The sequence below is a fragment of the Hipposideros armiger genome, unplaced genomic scaffold (assembly GCF_001890085.2).
Source record: "Hipposideros armiger isolate ML-2016 unplaced genomic scaffold, ASM189008v1 scaffold_743, whole genome shotgun sequence".
Taxonomy (NCBI): domain Eukaryota; kingdom Metazoa; phylum Chordata; class Mammalia; order Chiroptera; family Hipposideridae; genus Hipposideros; species Hipposideros armiger.
This window is the reverse complement of record NW_017732093.1, coordinates 220,358-245,243: the sequence shown is the minus strand read 5'-3', so window position 1 is coordinate 245,243 and position 24,886 is coordinate 220,358. Positions and strand designations below refer to the sequence as shown.

General features: G+C 49.7%; 1 protein-coding gene across 8 annotated transcripts in view; it reads right to left on the bottom strand.

Moving 5' to 3' along the window:
- Window positions 1-3,423: 3,423 nt before the first annotated feature.
- Window positions 3,424-24,886, bottom strand: part of MAST2 (microtubule associated serine/threonine kinase 2) — a 217,343-nt gene continuing 195,880 nt past the window's right edge. For 4 of the 8 annotated variants that reach the window (XM_019628000.1, XM_019628001.1, XM_019628003.1 and 1 more), the window contains 20 exons: window positions 22,517-22,726; window positions 18,052-18,153; window positions 15,750-15,882; window positions 14,896-14,957; window positions 14,578-14,663; window positions 13,932-14,140; window positions 12,763-12,901; window positions 10,774-10,906; window positions 9,853-10,018; window positions 9,218-9,319; window positions 8,855-8,977; window positions 8,566-8,675; window positions 8,080-8,237; window positions 7,595-7,878; window positions 7,292-7,486; window positions 6,392-6,618; window positions 6,122-6,244; window positions 5,593-5,729; window positions 5,271-5,464; window positions 3,424-5,001 (listed from right to left, as the gene is read on the bottom strand). In XM_019628000.1, coding sequence (XP_019483545.1) covers window positions 3,482-5,001; window positions 5,271-5,464; window positions 5,593-5,729; window positions 6,122-6,244; window positions 6,392-6,618; window positions 7,292-7,486; window positions 7,595-7,878; window positions 8,080-8,237; window positions 8,566-8,675; window positions 8,855-8,977; window positions 9,218-9,319; window positions 9,853-10,018; window positions 10,774-10,906; window positions 12,763-12,901; window positions 13,932-14,140; window positions 14,578-14,663; window positions 14,896-14,957; window positions 15,750-15,882; window positions 18,052-18,153; window positions 22,517-22,726 — 4,413 coding nt within the window. In that variant the 3' untranslated portion in view covers window positions 3,424-3,481. Of the gene's footprint in view, window positions 5,002-5,270; window positions 5,465-5,592; window positions 5,730-6,121; window positions 6,245-6,391; window positions 6,619-7,291; window positions 7,879-8,079; window positions 8,238-8,565; window positions 8,676-8,854; window positions 8,978-9,217; window positions 9,320-9,852; window positions 10,019-10,773; window positions 10,907-12,762; window positions 12,902-13,931; window positions 14,141-14,577; window positions 14,664-14,895; window positions 14,958-15,749; window positions 15,883-18,051; window positions 18,154-22,516; window positions 22,727-24,886 lie in introns of all 8 variants that reach the window. The other 4 variants (XM_019628006.1, XM_019627999.1, XM_019628002.1 and 1 more) reach the window with 1 other exon arrangement.

The window sequence follows — 24,886 nt, the reverse complement described above, 5'->3', positions numbered from 1 at the left end:
CTGTTGTTTCAACTAGATCATCCATTGACATGTAAACATGGCTGGGTATCTGGCCTTTACTGGTAATATAATTGGAAAATCTGATTATGGGTCTCAAATATCCTAAGCCCCGTGTCTCTCCATCTCTGCTAGCTCATGCTTGATTTCATTTTGTGTATAGGCTCTCTCCTCCAGGTGGACAAGATGGCCTCCAGCAGTGCCAGACTCATAATCCTCTGACGTTGGCAACTCCATTGAGGAGGGATGGTCTTTTCAGGTACTCACTGCTTGCTTATTTTATATGTCCATAGTGAATACAGCATAACATAGTGTCCATAAGAAGGGCATAAGCCTTGATAAGCTCAGCCTAAACTATGTTCCTGTGGTGAGACAGGATTTGTGACTGATTGCTCCACAAGGATGACCTCAAGTGGGAGAGTGGTACTTTTTGTAAGAAGCAATGATGACCATTCAAGTTTAGAAGAAAAATAGAGACAATGAATTTTCAGCCTAAAAGTTATATATCAGAGTAATGAAACAGAATCATAACAGTCAATGAAATGTTTCATGTAATTTAGAAAATACTGTGTACTTATTTTTCCATCAATATAATGAAATATATTGTGTAAAAAGCCCCAAACAAACATGGTTAGGTATCTCTGTTTCCCCAATCCCTATGAATTCTATATCCCTTTCCTTACCTCTCTTCAAAGACAAACCTGAAAAAGCTGTTTGAATTTGTCTTTATTGCCTTACCGCAAGCATTTCAGTACAGGTTCCATCATTACCTGAAACTGCTCTCCTTGTTGTCTTCAGTAACCATCCTTGTTGACTACTCTTCTCCATGAAAAACTGCCCCATTAGCTTCATGACAACTCATTCATCTAGTTTTCATCCTACATCTCTGTTCTTTTCAATTCTGGACTTCACATTTCCTGGACTACTACTGCTGCACTCTCACTTATGCCTTTTTCACTGGCAGTTTTATCCATATCCATGAATTCATCTACCATCTCTAGGCCAATTATATCTTTGTTTCTCCTGCCCAGACCTTTACTGGGAGGTACCTCATATTCAGCATATTGAGTGCAGGGTCACCACCTCACCCTGGTTCTCTTCCTTTATATTTCATTTAATGGAAATATATAATTCATCTGGTTATGTAAGTCAGAAATGTAGTCATTATCCTTGAGACCTTCTCTCCTTCTTATCTATTGGGTCGTTGGGGAAGACATGATGCATTTTTGCATTGAAAAATATAGAAAAATACGTCATGACTTTCCCGATGACCCAATACATAAAACCCACCAACCCATATCAACTTTACTTTGTAAATATCGAAGACATCACTTCTGATTTCACTGCTTCACTACTATCTCTAATCTTAATACTGGAAGGCCTCCCTTCTTCCATTCTTGCCACCCTCAAGTCCATTCTCATTATAACAACCCGAGTCATCTTTTCAAAGTACAAATTATAAAATTTTTAAAATGGTCTGGCTCCTCCCAAGTTCAGGATCTCATTCCCACTTCAATTACTCTTCACTGGCTTCCTGCCCTTGGCTAATTCCCAATGTCCTGGGCCTTTTTCCTTGCGTGTGTGTGCTCTGTACACTCCTCATCTAATCTATGGCTTTAATTACCATCTACTTGCGGATGGCTGCCAAATCTGTGTCCAGCTCCCTATACTTTGCATCTTTCTGGGGAAACCTCCTCACTGTTGTCCTCCTAGTTCACACCACCACTGTGGGTCACTACATTTTTTTTCCTGGTCTTCTTGGGTCTCTACAGTGCAACCAGTGAGCTTCCTAAAACATAAACCTGATTAAACTGCTTCCCTGTGGTTACCTAAGCAACTCCTCACTCCCCTCAGGGGGGACACCTCTGGTACTTGGGGCACTTGCCCTGTGCATTACAGGATTCTTAACCTCTGTGCCTACTCCTTCCAACCTCCCCCCACCCCTCATTTCCAACCCCCAAGGGGCAGTTCCTTTCTCCCAGGAGCTGCTGCAGGATGTGCCTGCCCCACCCCCTTCACCTGTGGTATGGTGCTTCCAGCCAGATCCTGATATCCATGGGGGGCTTCCCCAGGCAACCAGTTACTTGTGTTGCCAGCAACCAGTACAGGTCCGAGGGTCAGCTGTTAGTGAATGACTGAAGGAGGAAGTGAGTTCAGGAGAGGACTAAGCTGAGGGACCAGACCTCCCACTTGCCACCTGTCACCATGGTCAGGGCGCGCCCTCTGGCGGCCACAGCCTTCCCCATGCAGGGTGACGAAGAGCTGCAGGGTGTATGAGGTGCCCAGCCAGGGGTCCAGAGGCATTTTCCTGTTTCCAGGCCTCTTGACGCCTCTCCTTTGGACCTCAGCATTGGCTTATGGGACAGTTAGTGCAAGGCAGCAGTTTTGCAAGTCTTGCAGCACCAAGGAGGCAGTCTTTTTGCCTTGGCACCACAGCCCTGCTCCTGTGATGCCATCTCCTGACTCCTCCTCGCCCTTCCACACCACCCACCCAGTGCAGTTCTACTCGTTGAGGGGGCTGCTCACTTCAGCAATGCCCATCTTTAGTGCTGAGGCCTACCTGACATTAGCCCACGAAGGGCTCATTGGCTACAAACAGACAGGAGTTCTCTATTTTCACCTGGCCTCTCAGAATTTTACCATGTAACTTCTTCCTCCATCTTAAAACTCTTTTCTCTCTTGGATTTTAAGACTCTCTTCTGTCTTTTTCTAAGTCATTTTTCTCTGCCTTAAATGTTAGTGCTCCTCAGTCTATCACTACTGATACATTGATGGCTCTCAAATTTCTATCTTCAGTCTAGATTTCCCTGAGTTTCATTCCCATGCATCCAATTACCTTCTGGATGTCGCACAAGTACTTTTAAATAGATCCCAAGTTCAGCTCTTCACCTCTGTCCACCTTTTTCCCTCCTAATTTTCTGGCTAAGAGGCATTCCAATTTGGGAGATATATGTGGGTTCTGGAGTCAATGGAGACCTAGGTTCTAATCCTAGCTCTGCCCAAGCTTTATGATCTTGGGCATGTTAATATCTGAAAACCTGAGTTCCCTGATCTATGAAGCAGGAATATTGGTCACTACATGGCCTTCTCGGGACCCCCATCACCTACAGTAAGTCTCAAGTCCTGGAAGACTGTTAGCTCTGACCTGTGCTTTTGGTTCCTTGAACATACCAGGTATATGGTAAGTGCTGTACTCTGCCTGGACATTCTTTCTTATACTAATTCCCACTTTTCTAACCCAGCAAACTACCTCTCACCTTTCCTTCAGGTTTGAGCTCAGATGACATAATCTCTGGAAAGCTAAGTGAGTTAGATGACCCTCCCCTGAATACAGGAACTGTCTTATCCATCACTCTATTAGCAGCAGCAACATAGGACTTTGAATTACATTTGTGTTGACTAAAGGAAAGAAGCAAAAGACATAAAGATGGTTTCCAAGAGCATGTATTACACAGGTCTGAGTGCAAGAAATGGCAAACAAATGCTATGTTTGCTTTAAAAGCTCATCGGGTGTCAGTGCCAAGTCCTGAAGCTTTTGAGGGCCCCCTGGGTCTTGGCCCCTCTGAAGCAGGCTGGGCCCAGGCTCCTGGGTGAGAGGGCAGCTTCTGCGTGGAACGTTCTGCCTCCTGTCACCTGAGGCGTCAGGCACTTTGGTGATGCCCAGGGCTGGCTGCTCTTTCTCTGTTTGTGCACACTCAGGCTTCCATAGCCAGCTTTGGCTGGGAAGCTCACAAGGTGGATGGGCCAGCGCAGGGGCACTGGGTGGCCATGACTTCCCCTCCTGCCTGGGACACAGGTTCTCAGGGTGAGCTAGAGTTGTGGTTTTCAAACCCTGGGGGCTGACCAGCCCACCTTCCATTGTTGCCTTTCTGCTTGAGAAGGCCTGGTCTGGGTCCTCAATAAGGAATTTCCACAACCATGGGCCTGGCTCTCCAGAGGTGGAGGAAGCAGCGGGGCAACTGGTAGGGATGAGTCCTGAAGGGCTGGGACAAAGTGCTGCTAGTGCCTGGGTGTGGAGGTGCTGGGCCTTTAGGCCGCCTTCAGGGGGGATGGGGTCTGTGGGTCCAGCCCTACCCAGGCTGGAAGCTGGTGTCAAGGAGCTGGCAGCCTCCTCAAAGACTTGTGGGATGCCCAGCCTCCTCTGGGGGACACTAGGGCCTTCCATTCTGAGAGGCTCCAGTGTGATCCCTGTCAATAGGCCTGGGACCACTGGGCCCTGCCTCCTGTGGTCCCTGGGCAAGAAGGCATCTTCTTCCTCACCCTCTCCTCTGAGGGGTGGATCCTGGCCCACTTCTGGGTTAGGTACCAAGCTTGGCTCCTGTACACCTTGGCTGTTCTCAGGCCCCTCATCGGTGTCATCCTCTGAAGAGTCAACTTCACGGATGGCTTCCTGCTTCTGCAGTGACTCTCGCCGTTCAGCCCGGTCCTGTCGGAGGGTGCCCAGGGTCCGTGAGGGAGCAGGCTGTAGCACCCCCTTCCCTGGCAGCGTCCCCTTTCCAGACAGCACACTCCTGGTCCCAACTACCTCCAGAGGGCTGATTTCCCTGGGTGGCAGTTCCTTCTTTAGCTCAGGATAAGGCAGGTCAAGGCTCTGCTTTCGAGAAACGGCTAACTTCTTCTCAGAAGCAGCAAGTGCAGCCGCCAGTTTCTCAGCTGACTGTACCCTCTTAAGTAGTGGTGAGCGGGGTGGCTCCACACTCTTGGGCCGTGAGAGTTGCCTGCCTAGGGGAGGCGACAAGTGAAGCTTGGTGGGGAGGGCCTGGGTTCCATGGCCAGACAGAGGCGATGGGGAGCGCTGGGGTGAAGCAGCTGGCGGTGGAGAAGGGGTGTGCGCCAGTGGTGACAGTGGGATGCTGCCTGCTGACTTGCGCCTTGGAGAGCGATACTGGCGTTGGAGCTTAGGTGCCAGACCGTGCAGGGAGCTGGGCCGTGTGTGCCCAGAGCCGGCTGGAGAGCTGGGCACGCTGGAGCTGGGGGAGCTGCTCTGTGATGAATTCCCTCCCACTTTGTACAAACAGACAGAAAGGCAGAACAATGTTAGCTGTTAGAAGTGACTGAGGGGCAAGGCAGAGATTAGCCCACCAGTGAACCTGAGCCCAGGCTACAGAAATGAAGTCACCCTCCACCCTGTTACCTCCTCCCCAAGACTGCTGGATCTTTCAGGGGGTGGGTTGAAGGAGAGCTTCAGAGTGGGACCAGTGAGAAGCAAAGAGGGCCCCGGCACTTTCCTACCTCCCAGGTGCTGTCTGCCATCTGCAGGGAGCCCTTCCTACCTGAATGCACAGCATCAGGGGTCACCCGGTAGCCCTGCGTGGGAGATCGGGGGGAAAGGCTGTGGCTGTGTGTGGGAGAGCCCGGCCCGCTCTCCCCTGATGACAGTGAGCGGTTAAGGGAAGACAGGCTGCGGCTGGTATGGAGCAGGGTTGCCTGCTTGGTGATCTTCCGGAATAGGGAGCTCCTCTTTTTGCTGCAGAGACACAAGGGTCAAAGGCTGTCTGAGCTGGTGCACTGGGCACAGCATACCCCCCCCCCCACACACACACACACTAGCACCGTACACAGGCGCAGAGCAGACCCTTGGCCTGTCGGGCTCACCTTTCTTGCCCGTCCTTGCCCCGGCCCCGCTTGCTCCTCCGGGCCATCTTGGCCTTGTAGCTGCCTTTCCGAGCTGGCCCCACCTTAATGGATGTGTTCTCCAAGGGAGTTGTTGAAATAGACACCTTGTTTCCACTCTGGGGAACAGAATATGAGCCTAGGCTAAGGCGGTGGCCATATTCTTGCCCCGTCCCTGCCTCTGCCCCTGGGCATGGCTAGACCATGGCTCTACCTTTTGCCCTGCATCAGTGTGTCTTCCCTCTTCACAGGTTAGAAAATGGCTCCAACTAGAGCTCAAGTGGTTTGGGATTGGCAAGGTAGAGAAGAGGCTCACTCCTCCTGGTCTCTACCTAGTTCTACCCACAGCTCAGAAGGATCCCTGGGCCTTGGTCAGTGAGGGTGCTGCCTTCCAGCGAAAACCTATTGTCATGGCCACACCCAAGTTCCATGTGTACATGCATCTGTCCTCAGTGCCACTCCCACTCTCCCCTGGCCAGCCAGACTCCCGAGGCTGCACATCAGCACTGACCTTCAGGATCAGCTCCACCACGTCTGTGTGCACCAGCCCATGCACAGGCTCCCCATTGACGTGAGTGATGAGGTCTCCCTGACGAAGCCCCGCCTCACTGGCTGGACCTCCATCCTCCACATGCTGCACCGGGGAGAGAACAGTCCTCAGCCTGGACCCTGAGCATGACCCCTCAGGGTAATGTGGGCAGGGATGAGGCAGGGACAGACATGCCAAGGGGAAGGCAGAGGAGTGATGAAGATGAGACAACAGATCTGGGGCCAGACATACCCACACCATGTGGTGCACAGTATAGACGTCCGAGTCACCCATGTAGACACGGATGGCCCGCAGGGTGAAGCCATACTTCTTGCCAGCTCGGTGGATGATGATGGGGGGCCTCGCGTTGCCGAGGGCTGGCAAGAAGTCCCTGCTTGGAGAAGAGTCCCTGGATGACGGGTTGGATGACTGGGAATGCGGGGACATGGGGCTGGCCAATGGAGAACAGGTGTGGTGTTCTGCAGAAGGAGAAGCCAGGATTTAGTGGGTCAGGGGACCCTGGCCTGGCCATGCTCCCAGACCAGCCCCCTATCTAGGCTGTGGATCCCACTCGGCTCTAGTCAGAGACAGAGCCCGAGCCTCAGCATGTGTTCCCTACAGCCTTTTGAGCAGCACAGCCCCCTCACACCCAGACCCCAGGAGGTGGTGAGGACTGGCAGCTGGCTTTTACTGAGTGCTTCCTTATAAGCTTTTCATACGTATTTAAATATCACAGTTATCCTATGAGCCACCACTACTAATATCCACATTTTTTTGATGAGGAACTTGAGGGTCAGAGGGGTTAAGCAACTTCTTCAAGGTCAAGAGCCATTTAGTGATGGAGCCAGGATTTGAAAATAAGCTCCGTGCCTCAGAGCCTGCACTTGTTAGATGGTGCTGTTCTGCCTTGGGACACACATACGACCCCAGACACCAATGCACACCTTCAGAGACCTCTAGTCTAACAAAGGGGCAGTAGTAACACCTTCAGAGACCTCTAGTCTAACAAAGGGGCAGTAGTAACAGTCTCTGGTACATGTTTCTCAACATGCAATGCACAGACACACCTGCCCTGTGCAGACCCCTGCCACAGGTGCACAGAGATTCCAAGACCCTTCCTGAGAGATTTATCTTAGTTGCCCAGGGCCTCACCTGCAGGAATGAGGAGGGACAGAGCTGTGGCTGAAGCAGACTTGATCACTTTGTTGATGGGACGAGCGGTGCGCTTTTCTATAGAGTCCCCGGAGAGCAGCCGGTGGCGGGCCCTGCGCACCGCCAGGTCACTGATGGCCTTGGCTGTGGCTCCCTCAGCCAGCTGTGGCATCCCATGGCCTCGCGTCTCCATGGCTGTGGGCCCAAGTGAGCCATGAGACCTGCAATGCAGCTGAGCCTCCCCGCCCCGCCTCCCTGCAGTATCCTTCAGCCTGGGCCTTTTGGCCACCTGCTGGGCCACACCTGGACTGGAACCACTGCTCTGGCTGACAGGCTCTTCATCCAGCTGCAGCTGCCGTTCCACTGGCCGTTCAGGGATAGACCCAGATACCCCTTCTCCAGGTAGAGGTGTCAGAAGCCATGTACCCTCCTGTTGCTGCTTCCTGGGGGTGCTACTAGCCTCCTCAGGGCCCTCAGGGAATCGCGGCGTATCCAGGAGGCCTGAGCAGCGGCGTCGTACTGTCAGTGGAGGGCTTGAGTCACTCTCTGTGTGGGATGACTCAGACACCGACAGCCGCTTCCGCAATCTGTGAGACACAAGGCCTAGGGTGAGACTGTCCAGGTGGTCTCCCCCTCCAGCCCAGGCTTCCTCAGACATTCCTCCAGGAGCCATTCTGTGAAACCCCTCACTGCCACCAGCATGCCCCCAGCATCCGAATCTTGCCCATGATCTGTGACAACTGACGGATGGCTGTGCTGCCCACCCTGGGTGAGCTCTGGGTGCTCACATCTCAGGGGAGCCAATCACCCAGCCCCGGTCTCGGCCCTTCAGCCCTGCCAGGCCATCGGAGGAGCGGTCTTCCTTCTCCTCGCTCAGGCTGCGCTTGGTGGGGGGTGGTGTCCGGCGTTCATCAAGCAGCGAGAGCCGCTCCATGCTACTGGACACCTGTGGGCACAGAAGATGTGCCGGGATGGGCTCCAGCAGACACCGCCCAAGGAGGGAAAGTATCCTTGGCACCTGAACCAGTTCTCCCCTTCCCTCTCTCATGCATACCAGTTGAATCTTCGAGGAAACAGCTATTGTGCTAGTCTGACCTGGCCTCAGCCTTGGCATCGCCTATGTCAAGGCCTGAAGTGCTTCTAGATGTACCTACCCATCCCTTTTCTCCTCTTTTCACCACCTCCCCCAGCCTGGCCCGGGTTGGCCCTTGACAGGTCCTCTTCTCCCAGTCCTCCAGCCTCTCCCACCCGGCCTGGGCCTGCCTCAGTCGTACCTTGCTGAACCTTGGAGAGCAGGAGGAGAACTGGCGGATCTCAAGGCAGCCGTCCTCACTCACGTCCTCCTCATCCTCCGAGTCCATGTGGTGGTATCGATCTGAGCGGGCTAGGTCAGACATACAGGACAGTCCCCTTCTGAGGCCCCCGGTGGTGGCCTCCCTTTGAGCCCCTCAGACCTTAGGAGGGCCTGGAGAAGTTGCTCCCAATGCCAAGTTCAGGGTACACAGGTATTTCCGGGCAAACAGGTGGGAGCCCCACTCCTCTCCGACCCACTGATGGCCTTACTGTCAAAGTAGCTGGTATCATCCTCTGACTCCAGCTGAGGGATAAATTCAGCTTTCTGGCGAAGCAGTCCTGTCCAGTCCAGACCAGTAAAGAACGGATGCTGCTTCACTTCATAGGCACTGCCTGTGGACAGGGAGGGTATGGGCAAGGTGGAGTCCAGGTCAGCGACTCCAGTGAGAACCCAGACCTCGAGAGGCAAGGCCCGGAGGCCTCAGTCCCAGGATTTTCCAAGCTCTTCTGCGCAGAGGGAACAGGATCCAGAGGCACTGCCCACACCTGAAGCCTGAACCTCTCAGTTGCATGAACTCAGCCCGCCCCCAACCTCTGCCAAGCGGTGAGAAAGGTTGGTGAGGACTGTCCTACCTGTACCCAGTCTCTGCAGGGGGTTCTGGTGGAGCAGTTTAGAGGTGAGGTCCTGGGCATCTGGCGGCAGTGCATCATCCCCCTCAGGCCACACAATCTCCTCTGGAGGGTTTTAGGGGGTGAGAGGGAAATGAGCGGGCTGGAGAAGGATCTCAGAAGTTGTCGGCAGAGTGAGATGGCAAAGATGGTCCTCAGATAGGATAAGGGTAAGGAGGCATAGAAGGCCCAGCCTAGAGCCCCTGAAAGCCTGCCTGGGACCCGATTCCTTAAGTTCTATAGTTTCCTGTTCGCCTAAGGGAGGTCTCACACACCATGGCTTGCTCCTTAATCCAGGGTAGGCACTGCAAAGCAGCGACTTCCCTGTCCTGAAGCTCCAGCTCATCCTGCCTTTACACTCCAGACACACGTACACTCACAGGATATGCACATATGGGGACACATGAACAAACAGAACAAGCCCCAGGTGACACACACAGTATGCCTATGCACGCGCACGCACACATCTAAGAGGCAAGCATACCGAATACCCACCATGAACTCAGAACGAGAACTCATGAACCTCACAGGCACATGCAGAAATCGTATTTGGGGATCCAGACTCTGCCTCCCCAGTGGGCCAGGGTGATGGTACCTACCACTGATCACTTGCCCAAACAGCTCCTCCGGAGTGTCTCCAAAGAACGGGACGCAACCCACCAGGAACTCATACAGGATTATGCCCATGGCCCACCAATCCACTGGCTTCCCATATCCCTGACGCAGGATCACCTCGGGCGCAATGTACTCCGGGGTTCCGCATACCTGGGCACAGAGAAGCCAGGCTGGCTCAGCATCCTGAGGCAGTTCATTGGCATGACAGTAAGAGGGGTGAGGCTGTTCCCACCTCTGTGGTAAAAACGTCTCTGAGTGAAGACTCAGCTAACTTTGGTTAAAGAGCAAGATGCACAGGAGTCCCAGGGTACCAGAGTTGGAGCTGTTAGTGGGGTGAGTTTATGTATTTCCTAATTACCCAAAACATCTAAGTCTAGCCTGGAACCACCACTCCCTGATCCCTCAACACCTCCTGACAGCTGGTCCCTATCCCACAATTGGCATCTGCCCCCCCCGGCCTCCCAAAGAACAGACCCTACAGTCACATGACTACTGCGGTAACTTGTGAACAGTCAAAACCTGAAATGTGAAAGCAGAGAACATCCAGAGGCTACTCTCAGGAAGCTGGGCCACAGCCCAGTGGCCATTACAACAGGCTCCAGGAGAGCCTTGCCCTTGACTGAGGTTAGGAGGTTCAGGGCTGATCTCATACCAGCCTCTGAGAGTGTCAGTGGTTATATGACCTGTTTTCTCCAAACCCTGAGGAGGAAGATGATCTTTGGATTTTATATCTATATGATTCTCATGGTCCATCCTGTTTTCCAAATGTGCTCCCTCTCTCAGTGCCTCCTTAGAACCAAAAGGTGAAAAAGATAGGAGCTCCTAGTCCTACAGGGTATGTGACCCCCAGTTCTTATTCTAAGGCCTGGAATTCAACACCCAAAGTCTCAACCATCTTTTCTTACCTGCTTGTCCAGGAACTCCCGGGCATCCTTTTCAATGTGGCCCTCGTACAAGTTTGTTGTGAGACTCATGAGGCCAATTTTAGAAAGGCCAAAGTCAGTGAGCTTGATGTGCCCCATGGATGTAATCAGGAGGCTAGAAAACCAGAGAAACAAAAGGATGGGGTTACTTCCTAGTTTCTAAGAGTGATGATTTTAGTATATGCCAAATTTCCCCACTCAGGCTTTTATGGGCTTACTGTGGGACATAAGCAGGGTAGCTTCAGAAGACAGACAGGCAGCTATGAAAGTTATAATAAATAGCTCTGGCCGTGTGCATTCTGCACAAGCAACTAACCTGCCTTTCGCCCATCCCCCCAACTCATTTCTGTTTATTGCCTTCAACTGTATTCTACAGGGGCAGGTATCAGTCAGCTGAGGAACAGACTTTCTTCCATACAATGATCAGCCTCATCCTATGTCTCTAGTCATTTCCAGTGCCCTCTCCTTACCTGGGTGGCTCACAATACCGACTCGGGGAGAGAGGAAGGGGGCACATACTCTTGTTCCATGTCTACAGTCGGTCTCACAAGAAAGGTTGGTTGGGAGAAACTAGAAATAAGCTCTCATAGAGAACTCTCTCTCTTCCCCCTTCACATTTCATTTTGTGCAAAGGCTGCGCCCTGTGACGCTTTATTCTGTGATTCCCAAATCAGTATCTCTGGCCCTGACTTCTAGAGCTCTGTGCCTATAACTGCCCAGATGTCTTTAAGGCACCACAAACTTAACCTGTCCAAAACAAAGTAATGCCTCCTAACTGGTCCTCGTCTCAGTGAAAAGCAATTTCTGTTCCCTGCTGAGCTCTGTGATAAGTGCTTTATTATTTATAAAAATATTCTGGCTCCTGAAAGGTCATTGAGTAACTAACACAACAAAAGCAGGTATTATTACTACCATTTTAAATAGGAGGCACATGAGGCTCAGAGGTTTAATTCACAGACTTGAGCTCACAGTTCACGAGTGGTCATTTGAACTCAGGTCTGTCTAATGTCAAAGCCACTTTCTGCTACAGAGGCTTATCAGCACACACCAGTTCCAGGCTGGAAATCTGGAAGATATCCCAGACACCTTTGGTGCTCTCACTTCTCTTTGCACCCCCACCCCAACCTTATCATTTCCTTTCTACTCCCCAACACTATCCCCTCTCTTCTCCATCCTGACTCTGTTCTGGTGCAGGCACTGTTTTTGGACTGGTCTACTGCAACAGTCTCACCATCTCTTTTCACTGGCTGAGTGATTTTCCTAAACTAAAACCAAAATCTGGGCATATCATTCTATCACACCTTTGGTTAACAGGCTTTTGAAAGACTCTCTAGGACCCTTTAAAATAAAACCCAAACTTAACAAAAAGGCCCTTGGTGATCTAATCCCTGCCTATCCTCTGGTCTTATCTCTTACTACTCTGAGCAATCAACAATCTCGGCTTGAGCCACACTGTGCTATTTGTAGTTCCTGAATGGGTCATGTTCTCTCATACCTGTGTGCCTTTGCAAATCCCACTCCCCAGATTTAGAAAGCTCCTGTAGTGCCTTCCGAGAAGCAGTCTGTACACAGATATTTCTGTTTCCTACACTAGACTTAGGTTTTACAGGCCAGGGACTATTTTATAGCTCATAATAATAAGCTTGGCACAGAATAGATACCAGTAAATAACAGAACACTTGTTCAGCTATCTATCAGATATGCTGATTCTTTTGTTCCTGCTTGTTTTCTTGAGTGGTGCTCCTCAGTGACTCTTACATGCCACCAAAGCTTTACAATGCCCCTGCCAGACTTGTTGGCAATGGGGTGGTCAGGGTAGATGAAGTCCGAGGCCTAGATGGATCCCACATGAGCACTGTTTCCCAGCAGCCACTGTTTCCTAGTAGAGATTCAAACAGGCTATGTCTGCCTCCATTTATCTAGAGACTCTAGAGGGAGACCCTGGACAAGGGACACAGATAGTGGGCGTACTTGTCAGGCTTGAGGTCACGGTGCACGATGCCATAGTTGTGTAAATACTCCAGGGCGAGCACAGTTTCCGCAAAGTACAGACGCACCATGTCCACAGGCAGGGCCCCGATGTTCTTTAGCAGCGTGGCACAGTCTCCTCCTGCGACAAGGCCAGGTCACATGAAGGAAGGGTCCAGTTCCCTGCTCTAGATGATCCCAAGCTTATAGTCTGTGAGGCCCCAGAGGAGCCGGCCTCATGGAAGACCCTGGTGCTAGAGACTGATTCTAGCCTGTGTTGTTGGCCCAGGTGAGGAGAGCAGCAGGAGGTAAGGTGAATGGCTGTCTAGGCCACTGTTCAGGCCAGAGTGGGAAGCAACCCAGGGCTCTATGCCTGTAAGCTGACTTGTAGGGATAGGACTAAGTCATTTTAGGATGGGAATCCTGTATACTGCAAACACACCTGGCTGAGACTTCAGTATTGTTCATTTATTTCCTTCCTACGGCTGACCTTTAGTTTTTCAGTGAAGTGACATTGTAATCTCCAGCAAACACCTACTAATGAAGTTCTGTTCAGCTTTCCCTTCAAGACCGAGACAGAGTATCTTTGGGAGCTCTACACAGCAATGAGCGGGGCAGAGGGAGGGCCACTAGCCACGCTGCTGCCACTCTCCAGAACTGTGCTCCCTGAGGACCTTCTGCTCCACTCCCCAGAGCATTTTGTGTGGCCTTAGGTGGGGTCTCCTTCACAAGCCATCAGCCAGGGCAGTGGCTTTCCTTCCTTCCATGGGCCCAGGTGAAATCCTCCCAGCATCCAACCCCGGGCTTCTGTGGCTCTGCTACCTCCTTGTTCCTGCCTGGCGCCAGCAGTAGAGACTGCAGGCCTAGGGGTGCAGGGTTCCATAGCTTGCCAGGCTGATACATCCTGTCCCACAGTTGCCTCTCACTGCACCTGACATGGGCAGCCTCATGGCAGCACCTGCTTGCACACGCCTCTTCCTGTGAGGGGCAGGGAGTCTTGTGCCCACCACAGCCAAATGGATCGCTGAGATCCTAAGGCAGAAACCAACGTCGAAGACTGGGACGCTGGGCCCTGAACTTCACGCCTATACAAAGCTGCTGGTCCCAGCTCAGGGCTAAGTCTCAGATTGTGCTGGGGCCTCCATGCCAGGCCCCCACCTTTCCATCAGTACCTTCAACATACTCCATCACCATGCAGAGGTGGCGCTTGGTCTCAAAGGAGCAGTACATGCTGACCACAAAGGGGTTCTCGGCAAAAGTCAGTATGTCGCGCTCCACGAAGGCCTGCTGGATTTGGTTCCGCAGGATCAGATTCTGCTTGTTGATCTTCTTCATGGCAAAGCGCTGCCGGGTAGACTTGTGCCGCACCAGGAATACAGCCCTGGGAAACACAGCGCATCCCGGCCCATGGACCCTCAGCGCCACCACCCAGAGCTGGGGCAGCCCAACTGCCCCCCTCGCGCCTTATAAATGCACAGAACAGGGAGCAGGGGTGTGCTTATTAATAGGAATGATCTGGGCCCCTGTCCACTGAGTTCCTCAATTTCCTGATATAGTAAGTCCTGAGGACACAGCTCAACCATTCCCTAGAGCTCAGCGAAATGAGTGCTACCAAGAGGATTGGCAATCGCCTGGGAAAGGAACAATACTCAGATGTCAGAGGAAACTGCACTGTTGACTCGCTAGGGGATTTTGGGGCAGGAGACGGTCCATCCTGGCATCTACTGCCCAGATAATTGGGCATCATGTATTTTAGAAGGAAGAGTCCAAGGGCTGACTTAGAGCCAGTCCAGGCCACACCCTGACCCCTGCCTTTACCCATAGGCGCCATTGCTGATGAGCTTAATGGTTTCGAAGTCCTCTTCACAGGGTGTCTTTTTAGATGTCAGCGATGCCCCACGGCCCTGGAAGGCAAGGGAAAAGGCAGGAAGCAAGCATGCTTCTCAGAGCCCATATGCTTAGGGAAGCGGTGGCCCCAGCATCAGCTTAGCTCTTAGCTTTGCTGCAGGCTCCTGCCCCTTCTTCCCCAGGAGCTGAATGACTTCTCAGGCAGTGTATGCGCCAACCCCCTCCCCACCCGCCGCCTCCTTCAAGAGAACTCACAGCCTTTTGCTTCACAGGACTCAGGATCTTTACCTCGACTGAATCGTCGGTCTCTGGAGTATCAGGACTGTCATAGCTGCTCAACTGGGCCATTTCTAGAAACAAAGCAAGGACACAGAAGAAATGTGTATGTGGCACTGTCAGGCATCTCAGCAGTCCACTCATATCACATGACAGGTGCATGTAGGACAGGCGTTAATGCTTTCTGGATCAGTCTGGGATGCAAATCTGGTCCTGTGCCTCTATCCTCTGTAGTCACAGCTTTTGGACTTGTTTGCCAAATAATATTGCCACTCCTATTTCTAGAAATCCAGTGTCACTTATAAGGCCTGGCAAATTCTATAAAGCTTCCCTCAAACTTGGGACAATTCCTGGAAAACAGGGCCCCAAACTGGACTATCAGTCCAGTTGGCCAAGACTTGGCTTTGCCGGATGGGGCTGGGCAGCATGGAAGCAGGAAAGGGTAAACCAAGAATGGGGAAGCCCACGGTCCACGCACTGGCTGAGTGTGAAGACCCGAAGAATGGAGACCATCTTCTGTAAACCTGAGTTGGGACACAGGACTTGGAAGGTGCAGCAGGAGAGGCAAGCATGCAGAGATGACCATGTTTGAAAATGTGATTGTGGTCCTTTTGTTGAGTTTTTTTGACCTTAGGCTCTAAATCCAATCCAGCGGGGCCCAAGGCAATCCAGATCAGGTTATGTCAGGCAGATGTGAACAATTCCAAAGGAGGGGCTGTTTTATGACAGAAGACAGAGTTCCTCCTATAGCCCTGAGGCCCCCGACATTGTGCCATGTCCATGTCCAATCTAAGCCTCTTCTCCAGGGGTTTCCCTGCTCTTAAGAGCTTGGTAGCCTCTTTGCAGCCACCAGGTAGCATGCTCACCCTCTAGGGGATCCCGTGTGAGGCCCAGTTGGCTAACGATGTAGCGGGGAATGTCACATTTAATCCCTTGTCCCTCTTTGGCATGGCCCTCAGCTGCTTCTAACAGGTGGTAGAACTCTTCAGGGTCAAACTCCTGTATAGGGGAGAGAGGTAGTCAGTGGAGAAAGCTACAAGTGGAGGCGGTTTGCCTCTCTGAGTTTACAGCATATGCCCAGCACAGGATGAAGAAGACTTTCCCTTTTGGGATGGGTCACCCCCTACACCCTTGAATACCCAGAAACATGATTCAGGGACCACGCAAATGGGGACAAAGCTGTCTTACAGGTCACCTCCAGATTGGACAACCTAGGCATAAGCTGTCTTCCCAGCAACAAGAACCAGAGCTTTTGCTTTCAAAACAGCTCAGCCTCTTCACCTGGTCCAAAGCCTTCTACCAGCCGGATGGTACTGGCAGGCGTGTTAACACACCCAGTCTGCAGGAGCAGTCCTGGCACACTCTAATTTATGGCTCACAGGCCAGGTGGTGCACGCATGCCTTCAGCTATTTACTGAGCATCTCCTGTGTGCTAGGGGCTGGAGAGCCAAGTGGATCAGAGCACAGCAGTCCTTGTCTGCAGAGAATAATGAGGGTCCCATAGACTGAGTGCCTACTAAGTGTCACAATCTGGGCTAAAACCCTGCTAACACCCCTGTGATGTTGGTGAGGAAATGAAGGCTCACAGAGATATACTGGTTTGTCCATGGTCACAGAGGTAGGAAGGAACTGAAAATCAGCATTCAAAACCTGGTCTGACTGCAACCCCTGTGAAACCATGGACTTCACGTTCTTAAGGGAGGCTCTCTGCTTCACCAGCACCCCGGCCTCTACCGCTTGCTTCTGCTCTGCCCTCACTCTTTTGGAGAACTATACTGCTATCTATCTGGATATAATCTAAGCCAGACCTGGAAGTCCTTTTAACTTTATATTCTTCCTCTTAACTGCATATCAGAATGTCTACCTCATAAATCCCCGTTCTCTATTTTCCTACCACTGTCCCAGTTCAGGCTGCTCCTGTCTCTCCCATGAATTGCTTTAAGTGACCCTGCCCAGATTTCCCTGGCTTATCCTGCCCTCTCTTCCAGGTCACTATCTATGTTGCAGCCAGAGGAATCTTACAGTAAATCTGATGGAATATTACTCAGAAATAAATAGGAGCCAATTACTGATCCATGCAACCACACACGTGAATCTTAAAAAAATTATGCTGGAAGAAGTCAGAACATACTATATGATTTCATTTATATAAAACTGTACAAAAGGCAAACTTATCCATAGTGAAAGAGAGCAGATAAGTGGCTGCCTGAGAGTGGGAAGAGAAAGGGACTGACTGTAAAGGGGCACGGGGAACTTTCTGAGGTGAAAGAAATGTTCTCTATCTCAACTGTGGCAGTGATTACACAGTGAAAACTCACTGACCTGCAGACTCAAAACAGATATGTTTTATTGTATGTAAATTACACCTTAAGAAACTTGGTTTAAGAAAGTAAATCTGACTATCACATTCTTACCGCAACTTCAGATGGCTTAAAGTAGCCTTAAGGATAAATGACTCCTGAGCCAATAGCCCAACACTCCGTGACCTTGCCTTGGCCTACCTTCCAGGTTAATCCCTCACCAACTCTTCAAACATACCCAGTGCTCCACTAGTTCCCTTTCCCATGCCCCTTGCCTCGCAAACACTTAATCATTCTTCAAGTTGCTGGGAAAGCTTTAGGCCCCCAGGGGCTTTCACTGAACATCCATCCTAAGGAAGACTGGAGCACTTCCTTCGCCATGTTTCCATGTGCTCACCTCAGTTGCAATACATCTTGCAATACCATAATTATTATTTACATGTCTCTAGGGCCTTATATCTAGGACACTAAAAGACGACCTTTAACTCTACTACAGAGGAAGCATCTTAGGATCAGGGACTCGACTATCTCCAGTGTCTAGCATGAAGGTGCTGGGTAACGTGTTGCTGAATGATTAAATGAAGGACTCAACTTGAGCAAACAAAACTAGCCTGCGCTTCCCATTCCTAACCCGGGGCCTGCTCAGTGTGGGGGTGGGCCAGACTAATACCTCTCCCTGCCATACCCCACAGGACCATCCAATTTTCCTCACAGGAACTCACTTGGTCCCCCAATGTTTGCACATCATATTTAAACGAAGACTTCAGTAGCAGAAATGGAACAGGGTGCCACCAGTTTTGCTGTCAGAATACATCCTTTATCTCCGCGCCCCCACCCTACCCCCCCAACTTTCTCAGAGTCCACTCACCAGGCATTCCAGGAGACGAGCTGGGCGCGCAATGACAATCATCAGCTTTTTCACCAGCTGCATTACAAAAGCCACTTCGGAACTCTCTGAGCGCTCATGAGCCTGTAGAGAAGGCAGAGGTTGCTTAAGTCATCCAGTGGCCCAGCGTGGTTGAGGCAAGGACTGAGCTGGGCAGAGCTACTACAGGGATAAATAATTTGGTGGTACGGAGAGCTCTGCTGAGTGAAGAACTGAGAAAGGCCAGAGGGCTCTGAGAGGGAGAAGGCTGTTTATCAGGATACACGTGAGCATTAGAACACTACATGACACCAAGGAATGTCACACAGACACACCGCCTTACCTGGTCCTCCATCCAACAAGCTTCGCTTCCCTCCAGACCCCAGCCTAAGGGACAGCTCTCAGTGGAGCCTTCACTGATGTTCACTTTCTACCCCAAACAGACTGTCAGGAACAGAAAAGACCTCCAAACAGAAGAGTGATGTGACCAGACAGGTGTTTCAGAAAGACCCCTCGGGCTGGCGTGTGCATGGTGCACTAAAGAGGACAAGCCTAAGAGCGGGGAAATCCATCCTCAGACTATTGCAATAGTGTAGATGGAAATGGCATAAATCCAGGAAGTAAGAACGGAAAGAAACGGACTGGGGCCATTCCATCTACTATCTCATAGGTAGATGACTGAATAGACCTGAGAGTGGAAGAAGCAGGAACAGAAAGTAACTGCAACTACAATTTTAAGGAAATTTTAAGTGAACCCATAGATGATGAAATGGGAAATATAAGATGATAAGCAGTTTAGGTGAGGATAGGTAGAGAACATGTTACATTTGATTTTAGAGAAAAAGCAGGTAGGTGGGAAAGATAAGTTCTGTTTTGTACTTAAATGGTTTGTGATACCTATACAGGTACTTTCTTGGGTATCTGCTTAGCCCAGGAGCCTTTCTCTTTTTTATGAAACTGCTCTGACTTCTAGGAGCCACATTTGTATTGTGTGGTTTTCTCCCCCCTCCAACAACTGACCAGTATGGATTACTTTCCTAGGAAGTTAAAAATGGATGGAAGGACAACTGTCACTATCAGTGTGGCAGAACCATGTAATCTACTCTTGGGTGAAAAAGGATAGCCTTATCTACCACAGAGACAGAGAAATAAAAGCACAGAGAAGGACAGAGATGAGAGAAGAAAATGAATGCTTACTGGGCTTTCCCCAGGTTCTGGTCCCTTTCTAAGGCCTGGCTGCGTTTTTGTCTTCAATTCTTTAAGACCCACCCGCTTTACAATTAGTTTCCCTTTCCTGCTTGAACTACCTTGAGTTGGCTTTCTATTACTTGCCACTGAAGAATGCTGACCAATCTGGGGAGTCAAAGTGGAAGAGTCCAATAGCAGCTGGGAACACTGATCTACAGCCCAAAAGAATAGGGAGAGAAGCAGCCACAGATGGAGTCCTGGGCACATGGATGTCAACAGAAAACATGGAGTGGGAGGGTGTGAAGAAAGGAGAAACAGAAGGGATACTCAGGATGGTGCCCGTGGAATACCAGCATTTAAGAGATGGGCAGAGAATGAACTTGTGAGAACACGGTCATGAAAACCAGGGGAGAAAAAAAGATCAAGGAGAGGTATTCATTGTGTAAACTTCTGTAGAGAGGGGAAGATAGATGAGAATTGCAAGAGGCCATAGGATTTGGCAGTCAGCCAATCAGTTCCTTGGTTATTTTTGCCTGAAACATTTCTAGTGAAATGGTGGGAAGGGAAAGTAGAAGGCAGAAGACTGAGTAGTGAATAGGTTGTAAGGAAAGAAAAATAGCAAATGACGATCATTAAAAAAAAGTTGGTTATAAAATAAAGAGAGGGGCTGGGTACTTGGTGAAATCTCGTTAATTCTTTTAAGGCTTAGCCCAAATATCAATTCTGTGAAGCAGCATCTAAGTCCTTTGCCCCCCGCCCCACAAGAACAAGATGTAACTGCTCTCTCTTCTATGTTCTCCTAGCTGTTTCCCTGTTTGTCCATACCACATGGTACTATCATGTCATTTTATAATTAGTTGTCTGTCTCTACAGCTACACTGTAGGGCCTTGTGAATAGATAGGCTGTGTCTTTCTTTTTTCCTTCCCTCACATGCTAAGCCTAGCATAGTGCCTCTTACATAGCCAATGTTAGTCAATGTTTGTTGACTAAGTGTTTGAAAATGTTTGATCTTAGGTCTGGAATAAGACAAACTTGGGCTCTAGCTCTGCTACTTAAGAAATGAGTTACCTTGGGCTTCTTTGAACTTCGGTTTCTTCATCTGTAGATTTAGGGAATAAAAACAATACTTTCCTTCCAGTGTTGTCGTGAAGATTAAATTAGATAAATTAAATGAGATAATGTAGTGTCTAGCATGTCTTTATTATTTTTAAAGTAAATCTTATCATGCCACTTTTCATTTTAAAACCATTCAGTGATTCCCCAATGCCTTCATTATAAAACCCAAGTCCTCACAAGGCCTTTCAATTTCTGTTCCTCCCAGCTCTTTAGATTCATCTAACAACTTTCCCCTGCAGGTATTCTTCACTCTGGTCCTGCCAAAACACTTGATATGCGATTCCTGGGATGTACCCACTTCCTTACACCTCGGAGAGGTTGCTTACACGGTTTCCTAGGTCTACTGAACTCCCACCTACTCATCAAGACTCAACTTTTCCTGAACTCTCCGTGTGGCGTCACTACATCCTCCTCTGTGCTCCATTTGGTGCTCACCCATCACACTTACTATAATAAACACAAGTGAGACAGTTCACATGAAGCACTCAGGGTAGTGGCTGGCACACAGTACACGTCAATAATGAAGCTGTTATTTTTACTGTAAGTATGTGTTAGTGGGCCTGCAACCCCAGTCACCAGCAAATGCCTTGAGCTACAAGCTGCACTGAACTTTCTGGTGCATTCCCAGGGCCCAGCACATCAGGGAACAGATGAATGCACTGGCTTCATATTCAGTGCTCTTCCTTCTGCACCAAATAACCGACCCCCAAGGAGCAATGAGTGTGGGAAGGTGCCTGAAGGTTAGGCAGGGCTCTACTTCAGCATTTCAGAAGATCACCTTTACATGTATGAGCAACCTTGGAAGTCGCTCTACATTGGTCCTGTACCTGAGGTTGCAATCCCTGATTTCTATCCACTGTTGGAGAACTGTTAGAAGGTTGAATAGAAACAGCTTCCAGTAATTTTCATGAGACTTTATATAATACTCATACATATTTATATAATGTTTGAATTTAAGCATGCTTTTGAAATCTGAAAAAACCATTTTTGTAGAAGGAAATACTTTTTCATCTACTTTCTCACTGTAACTCTTGCCCACTGGGCTAGTATTATGCCTTTTAGAGGATAGAGAACAATCTTCTATCTATTACATATGAGAAATCTCCCAATATTTGACTGCAATAATCATGATCACCTTTAGTCATCCTTTCTCTAGATTCATCTGTTTCCTATATTAAAACAAACAAAAAAATTCCCTGCTCCTAATTTCTAGCTAATACCCTGAAGTCCTGTTTGACCATTTAGCCCTGAGTTCTCAGCTCAGTTGGTACTACACCAGTGCGAGGTCATGGGTCTGGAGGTAATAGGGGTCTGGACTGGGAAATACTCTAGTGACATGAAAAGCCCCGAGGACACAGGCACATCTCTTCTCCCCTAAACTGTACTAATGGTGTACCATGGGGCAGCTGTGATCTGAGCGGGAAGGCATCTGCCCACCTTACTGGAGGGGCCGATGCAAGCAAGCACCAGAGCATGGAGCAGTGGTGAGGAACTCGGTGCCTGCTCGGCTCTGGACTATCTCTAGGAGGTTGGTTACCTTTAGCCTCCCAGAGACTTTCACACTGGGGAGGATGTGGTCTCTAAACCTTAGGTCCTCACTAGAGAACTTCTCACATGCAAATAGAATGTCAGCAAACAGATCAACCCATAGTGCCAGCCTCGGGCCTGCTTTCCCTTGGCTGACGAGAAAGTCTGAAGGCTTCACTTACACCAGTATCTCTACTACAAGAGCCCATCACGGCCACAGGGCCACTTTTTGCTTTGGGTTACGAATCTCCTAGTCAGATATTCATAAATACTACCAATGTTGGCGCCTCAGGCAGGGGAGTTAGAATTAGAAGATGAAAGACACACAGAACTGAGTTCTTCGGACACTAAATAGGCTTCCTCAGTAATGCAGGGGACTGAGGAGGAACCTAAGCCCATCAGTACCACACTTGGGGGTGGGCTCTGCACACTAGCAAGGAGGCGGCAAGCAGGCTGAGGAGACCACGATCATCATTAACGCCTGAGCCTTACTTAGCTCAGGACATAACATAGTAACATAGTGATTTCCTAGCTGTTTGTTCTGTTCCTCTTCCTTGCTCTTATTCTCCAAGGCTGGACAGCACAGACCACTACTGCATGGAGGGTTCACCAGAGTTTCAGCATACGGACACTCACATCTTGCAGAAGTTTCTCTAAATTCTCTTGAAGTTCGTAGAAGTACTGTGATGTAATGAGGCCACTCCGAGATTTATCCAGGCAGTCTCGGGCCATCTCAATCACCTGATGATGAATAAAACTCAAGGCTCCATCTGCCAAGGGCAACACGCTGTCTGGAGTGTTGGAGGAAATGAACTCTGCTAGGCGCTCTTCCATCTGTGCAGTTGCCTGGGAATAAAAGCAGGAAAAGTGACACTTCTAGTTGCAGCTCAGCTGGAGTGAAGCCTTAAGGACCTGGTAATAGCCTAAGGATGATGGCCTCTGTGATCCTGGATTCCTGATGTTGCACTGGGGAACCTGATGACTGGAGACGTGAAAAGATCACCTTCAAGTCAAGTCAAAACATTATAATCAAGGCCCTCTCACCTGGCTTTGTCTATCTCCCCCTGCTTCTTGAAGGGCACGCTTTTTTGCTCTAAGGATACTAAAGTGTTTGTTGTTCTCTTCATTTATTAGGCTGTTTCATGCCTCTGTCTGTTTATGCTGTTCCCTGAATGTAGCTTTTCCACCCTGCCAAGCCTGCCTGGCAAACTCCCATTACTCCTTCTGATCTCATTTTAAGCATCATCTATCTCTCTTCTGGGAAGTCTTTGGGCAAAAGGGTTTCCTTTTCTTGCTTCCACTGGACCTCCCAACTGTATTAGCCTAGTGTATGGACACTGATGGTTTCTAAACCTTCTTCTGGACTGGAAACTTCTTCAAGTCAGAGAGTTTGATTTATCACTTGACCTTAGAACCCAAGTGAGCTAAGCAGATGCTCAGAGAGTGTTTATTGAAGGTGTGAGCCTGCCTGCTCACAGACCTGGATCCCCAGCAGAGCAGAATGGGACTCTGGCTCAGAAACTTCTTGGGGACCTAACTGCACAGTCATGTCAAAATGACAAATAGACATCAGTTAAGCTCCTAGCTGCCTATCTAGGACTTGGCCTTTTCTCCTTTGCCACCAGGGGGCGATTTCTGATTTGCAGTGTGTGTTATACATACACATATATTACACACATATATATGGTGTATGGTGTTTGTGTGTGGCAAGAGAGAGAAGGGAGTTGGGGAGGGGAGAGGAAATGGAAGGGATTTTAGCACATTTTCTCTAACAAAATAGCTCATTTTATGTGAATGACTTGGAGACATTCAAATAAAACAAAACATGCAATATTAGAATGACGATACAATACCAAATATGTGAGGAGGAGGAGGAGGAAACATGTGAGATGCATTTCTAAACACTCCCAAACTTCTTTATAAAGGACCAAGCACAACAAAGTGATTTCCTAGCTGTTTGTTTTGCCCCTCTTTCTTGCTCTTATTCTCCAAGGCTCTGGACAGCACAGAACACAGGGCAGCAGAGAAATAATAGCTAACACTAACTGAGTGCTTATTATGTCCTGGACACAGTTAGAAAAGTTTACTGTTCATTTATCTTCACAAACTCCCTATGAGACACTCTTATTCTAAATTATAAGTAAGGCAAATAAAGCTCAGAGAAGTTAAACACTCTGCCCGGGGTCACAGAGCTAGTAAATGGTAGAAAGAGATTTGAACCCAGTCTTTCTGGTTCCAGAATCTGTGCTCTTCCTTACTGCTGCGCGTCACTGTGAAGGTCAAGAGGGAAAGCACATGGCTTCACACGATTTCCCTAGGCCACCCATGTGTGTCCAGGAGGCTGGTCCTGAGTCTAGAGAAAAGAATACTCTGTACAGGAGCAGGGAACCACATCCTGCACACACCCGATACAGGTGGCCAGGTAGACCCAGGGAGGTCTACACAGGGGATGAAGAAAGAGGCTGAGGACTGCATGCTTCCTGTTGTCATGGGAAGGGAGCCTACATCATCAGTCCCCTGGTTCCCTCAGAGCTGGCTGTGTTCTACAGGAACAGGGCCTATCATTAGCAGGCCAGGTCAGAGTGACAGGCATATGGTATTCAAAAAGAAATGCAAATGGGAAGCAAGGTCCTAGTGCCACATACCAGGAGGTTTATGACCAAACTGCAGAGTTGTGAAGACTATTTCTCAACTATCTTAGGACAGTAACCAACCTTCCTCCCTGAGCATTTTCCGGCTTGAAAACAAATCCCAATGTGAGTAAGCAACTCTGAGATCTGCCTCCCACCTTGCTGTTCCCTCTGGCCAACTTCCTGCCACTCCGGCGTACTTCTGTCTGTGTACGCTCTGGTGCCCAGTAATGGGGTGCTGCTTAAGAAATCTGCATGGAGGGCCGGCCGAGTGGCGTGTTGGTTAAGAGCTGGCTTGGGATGCCAGCTCTGAGCAGCAGGGCCCCGGTTCGGATCCCACAGGAGGGCCAGTGACACTGCCCTCTACAGCTAAGAT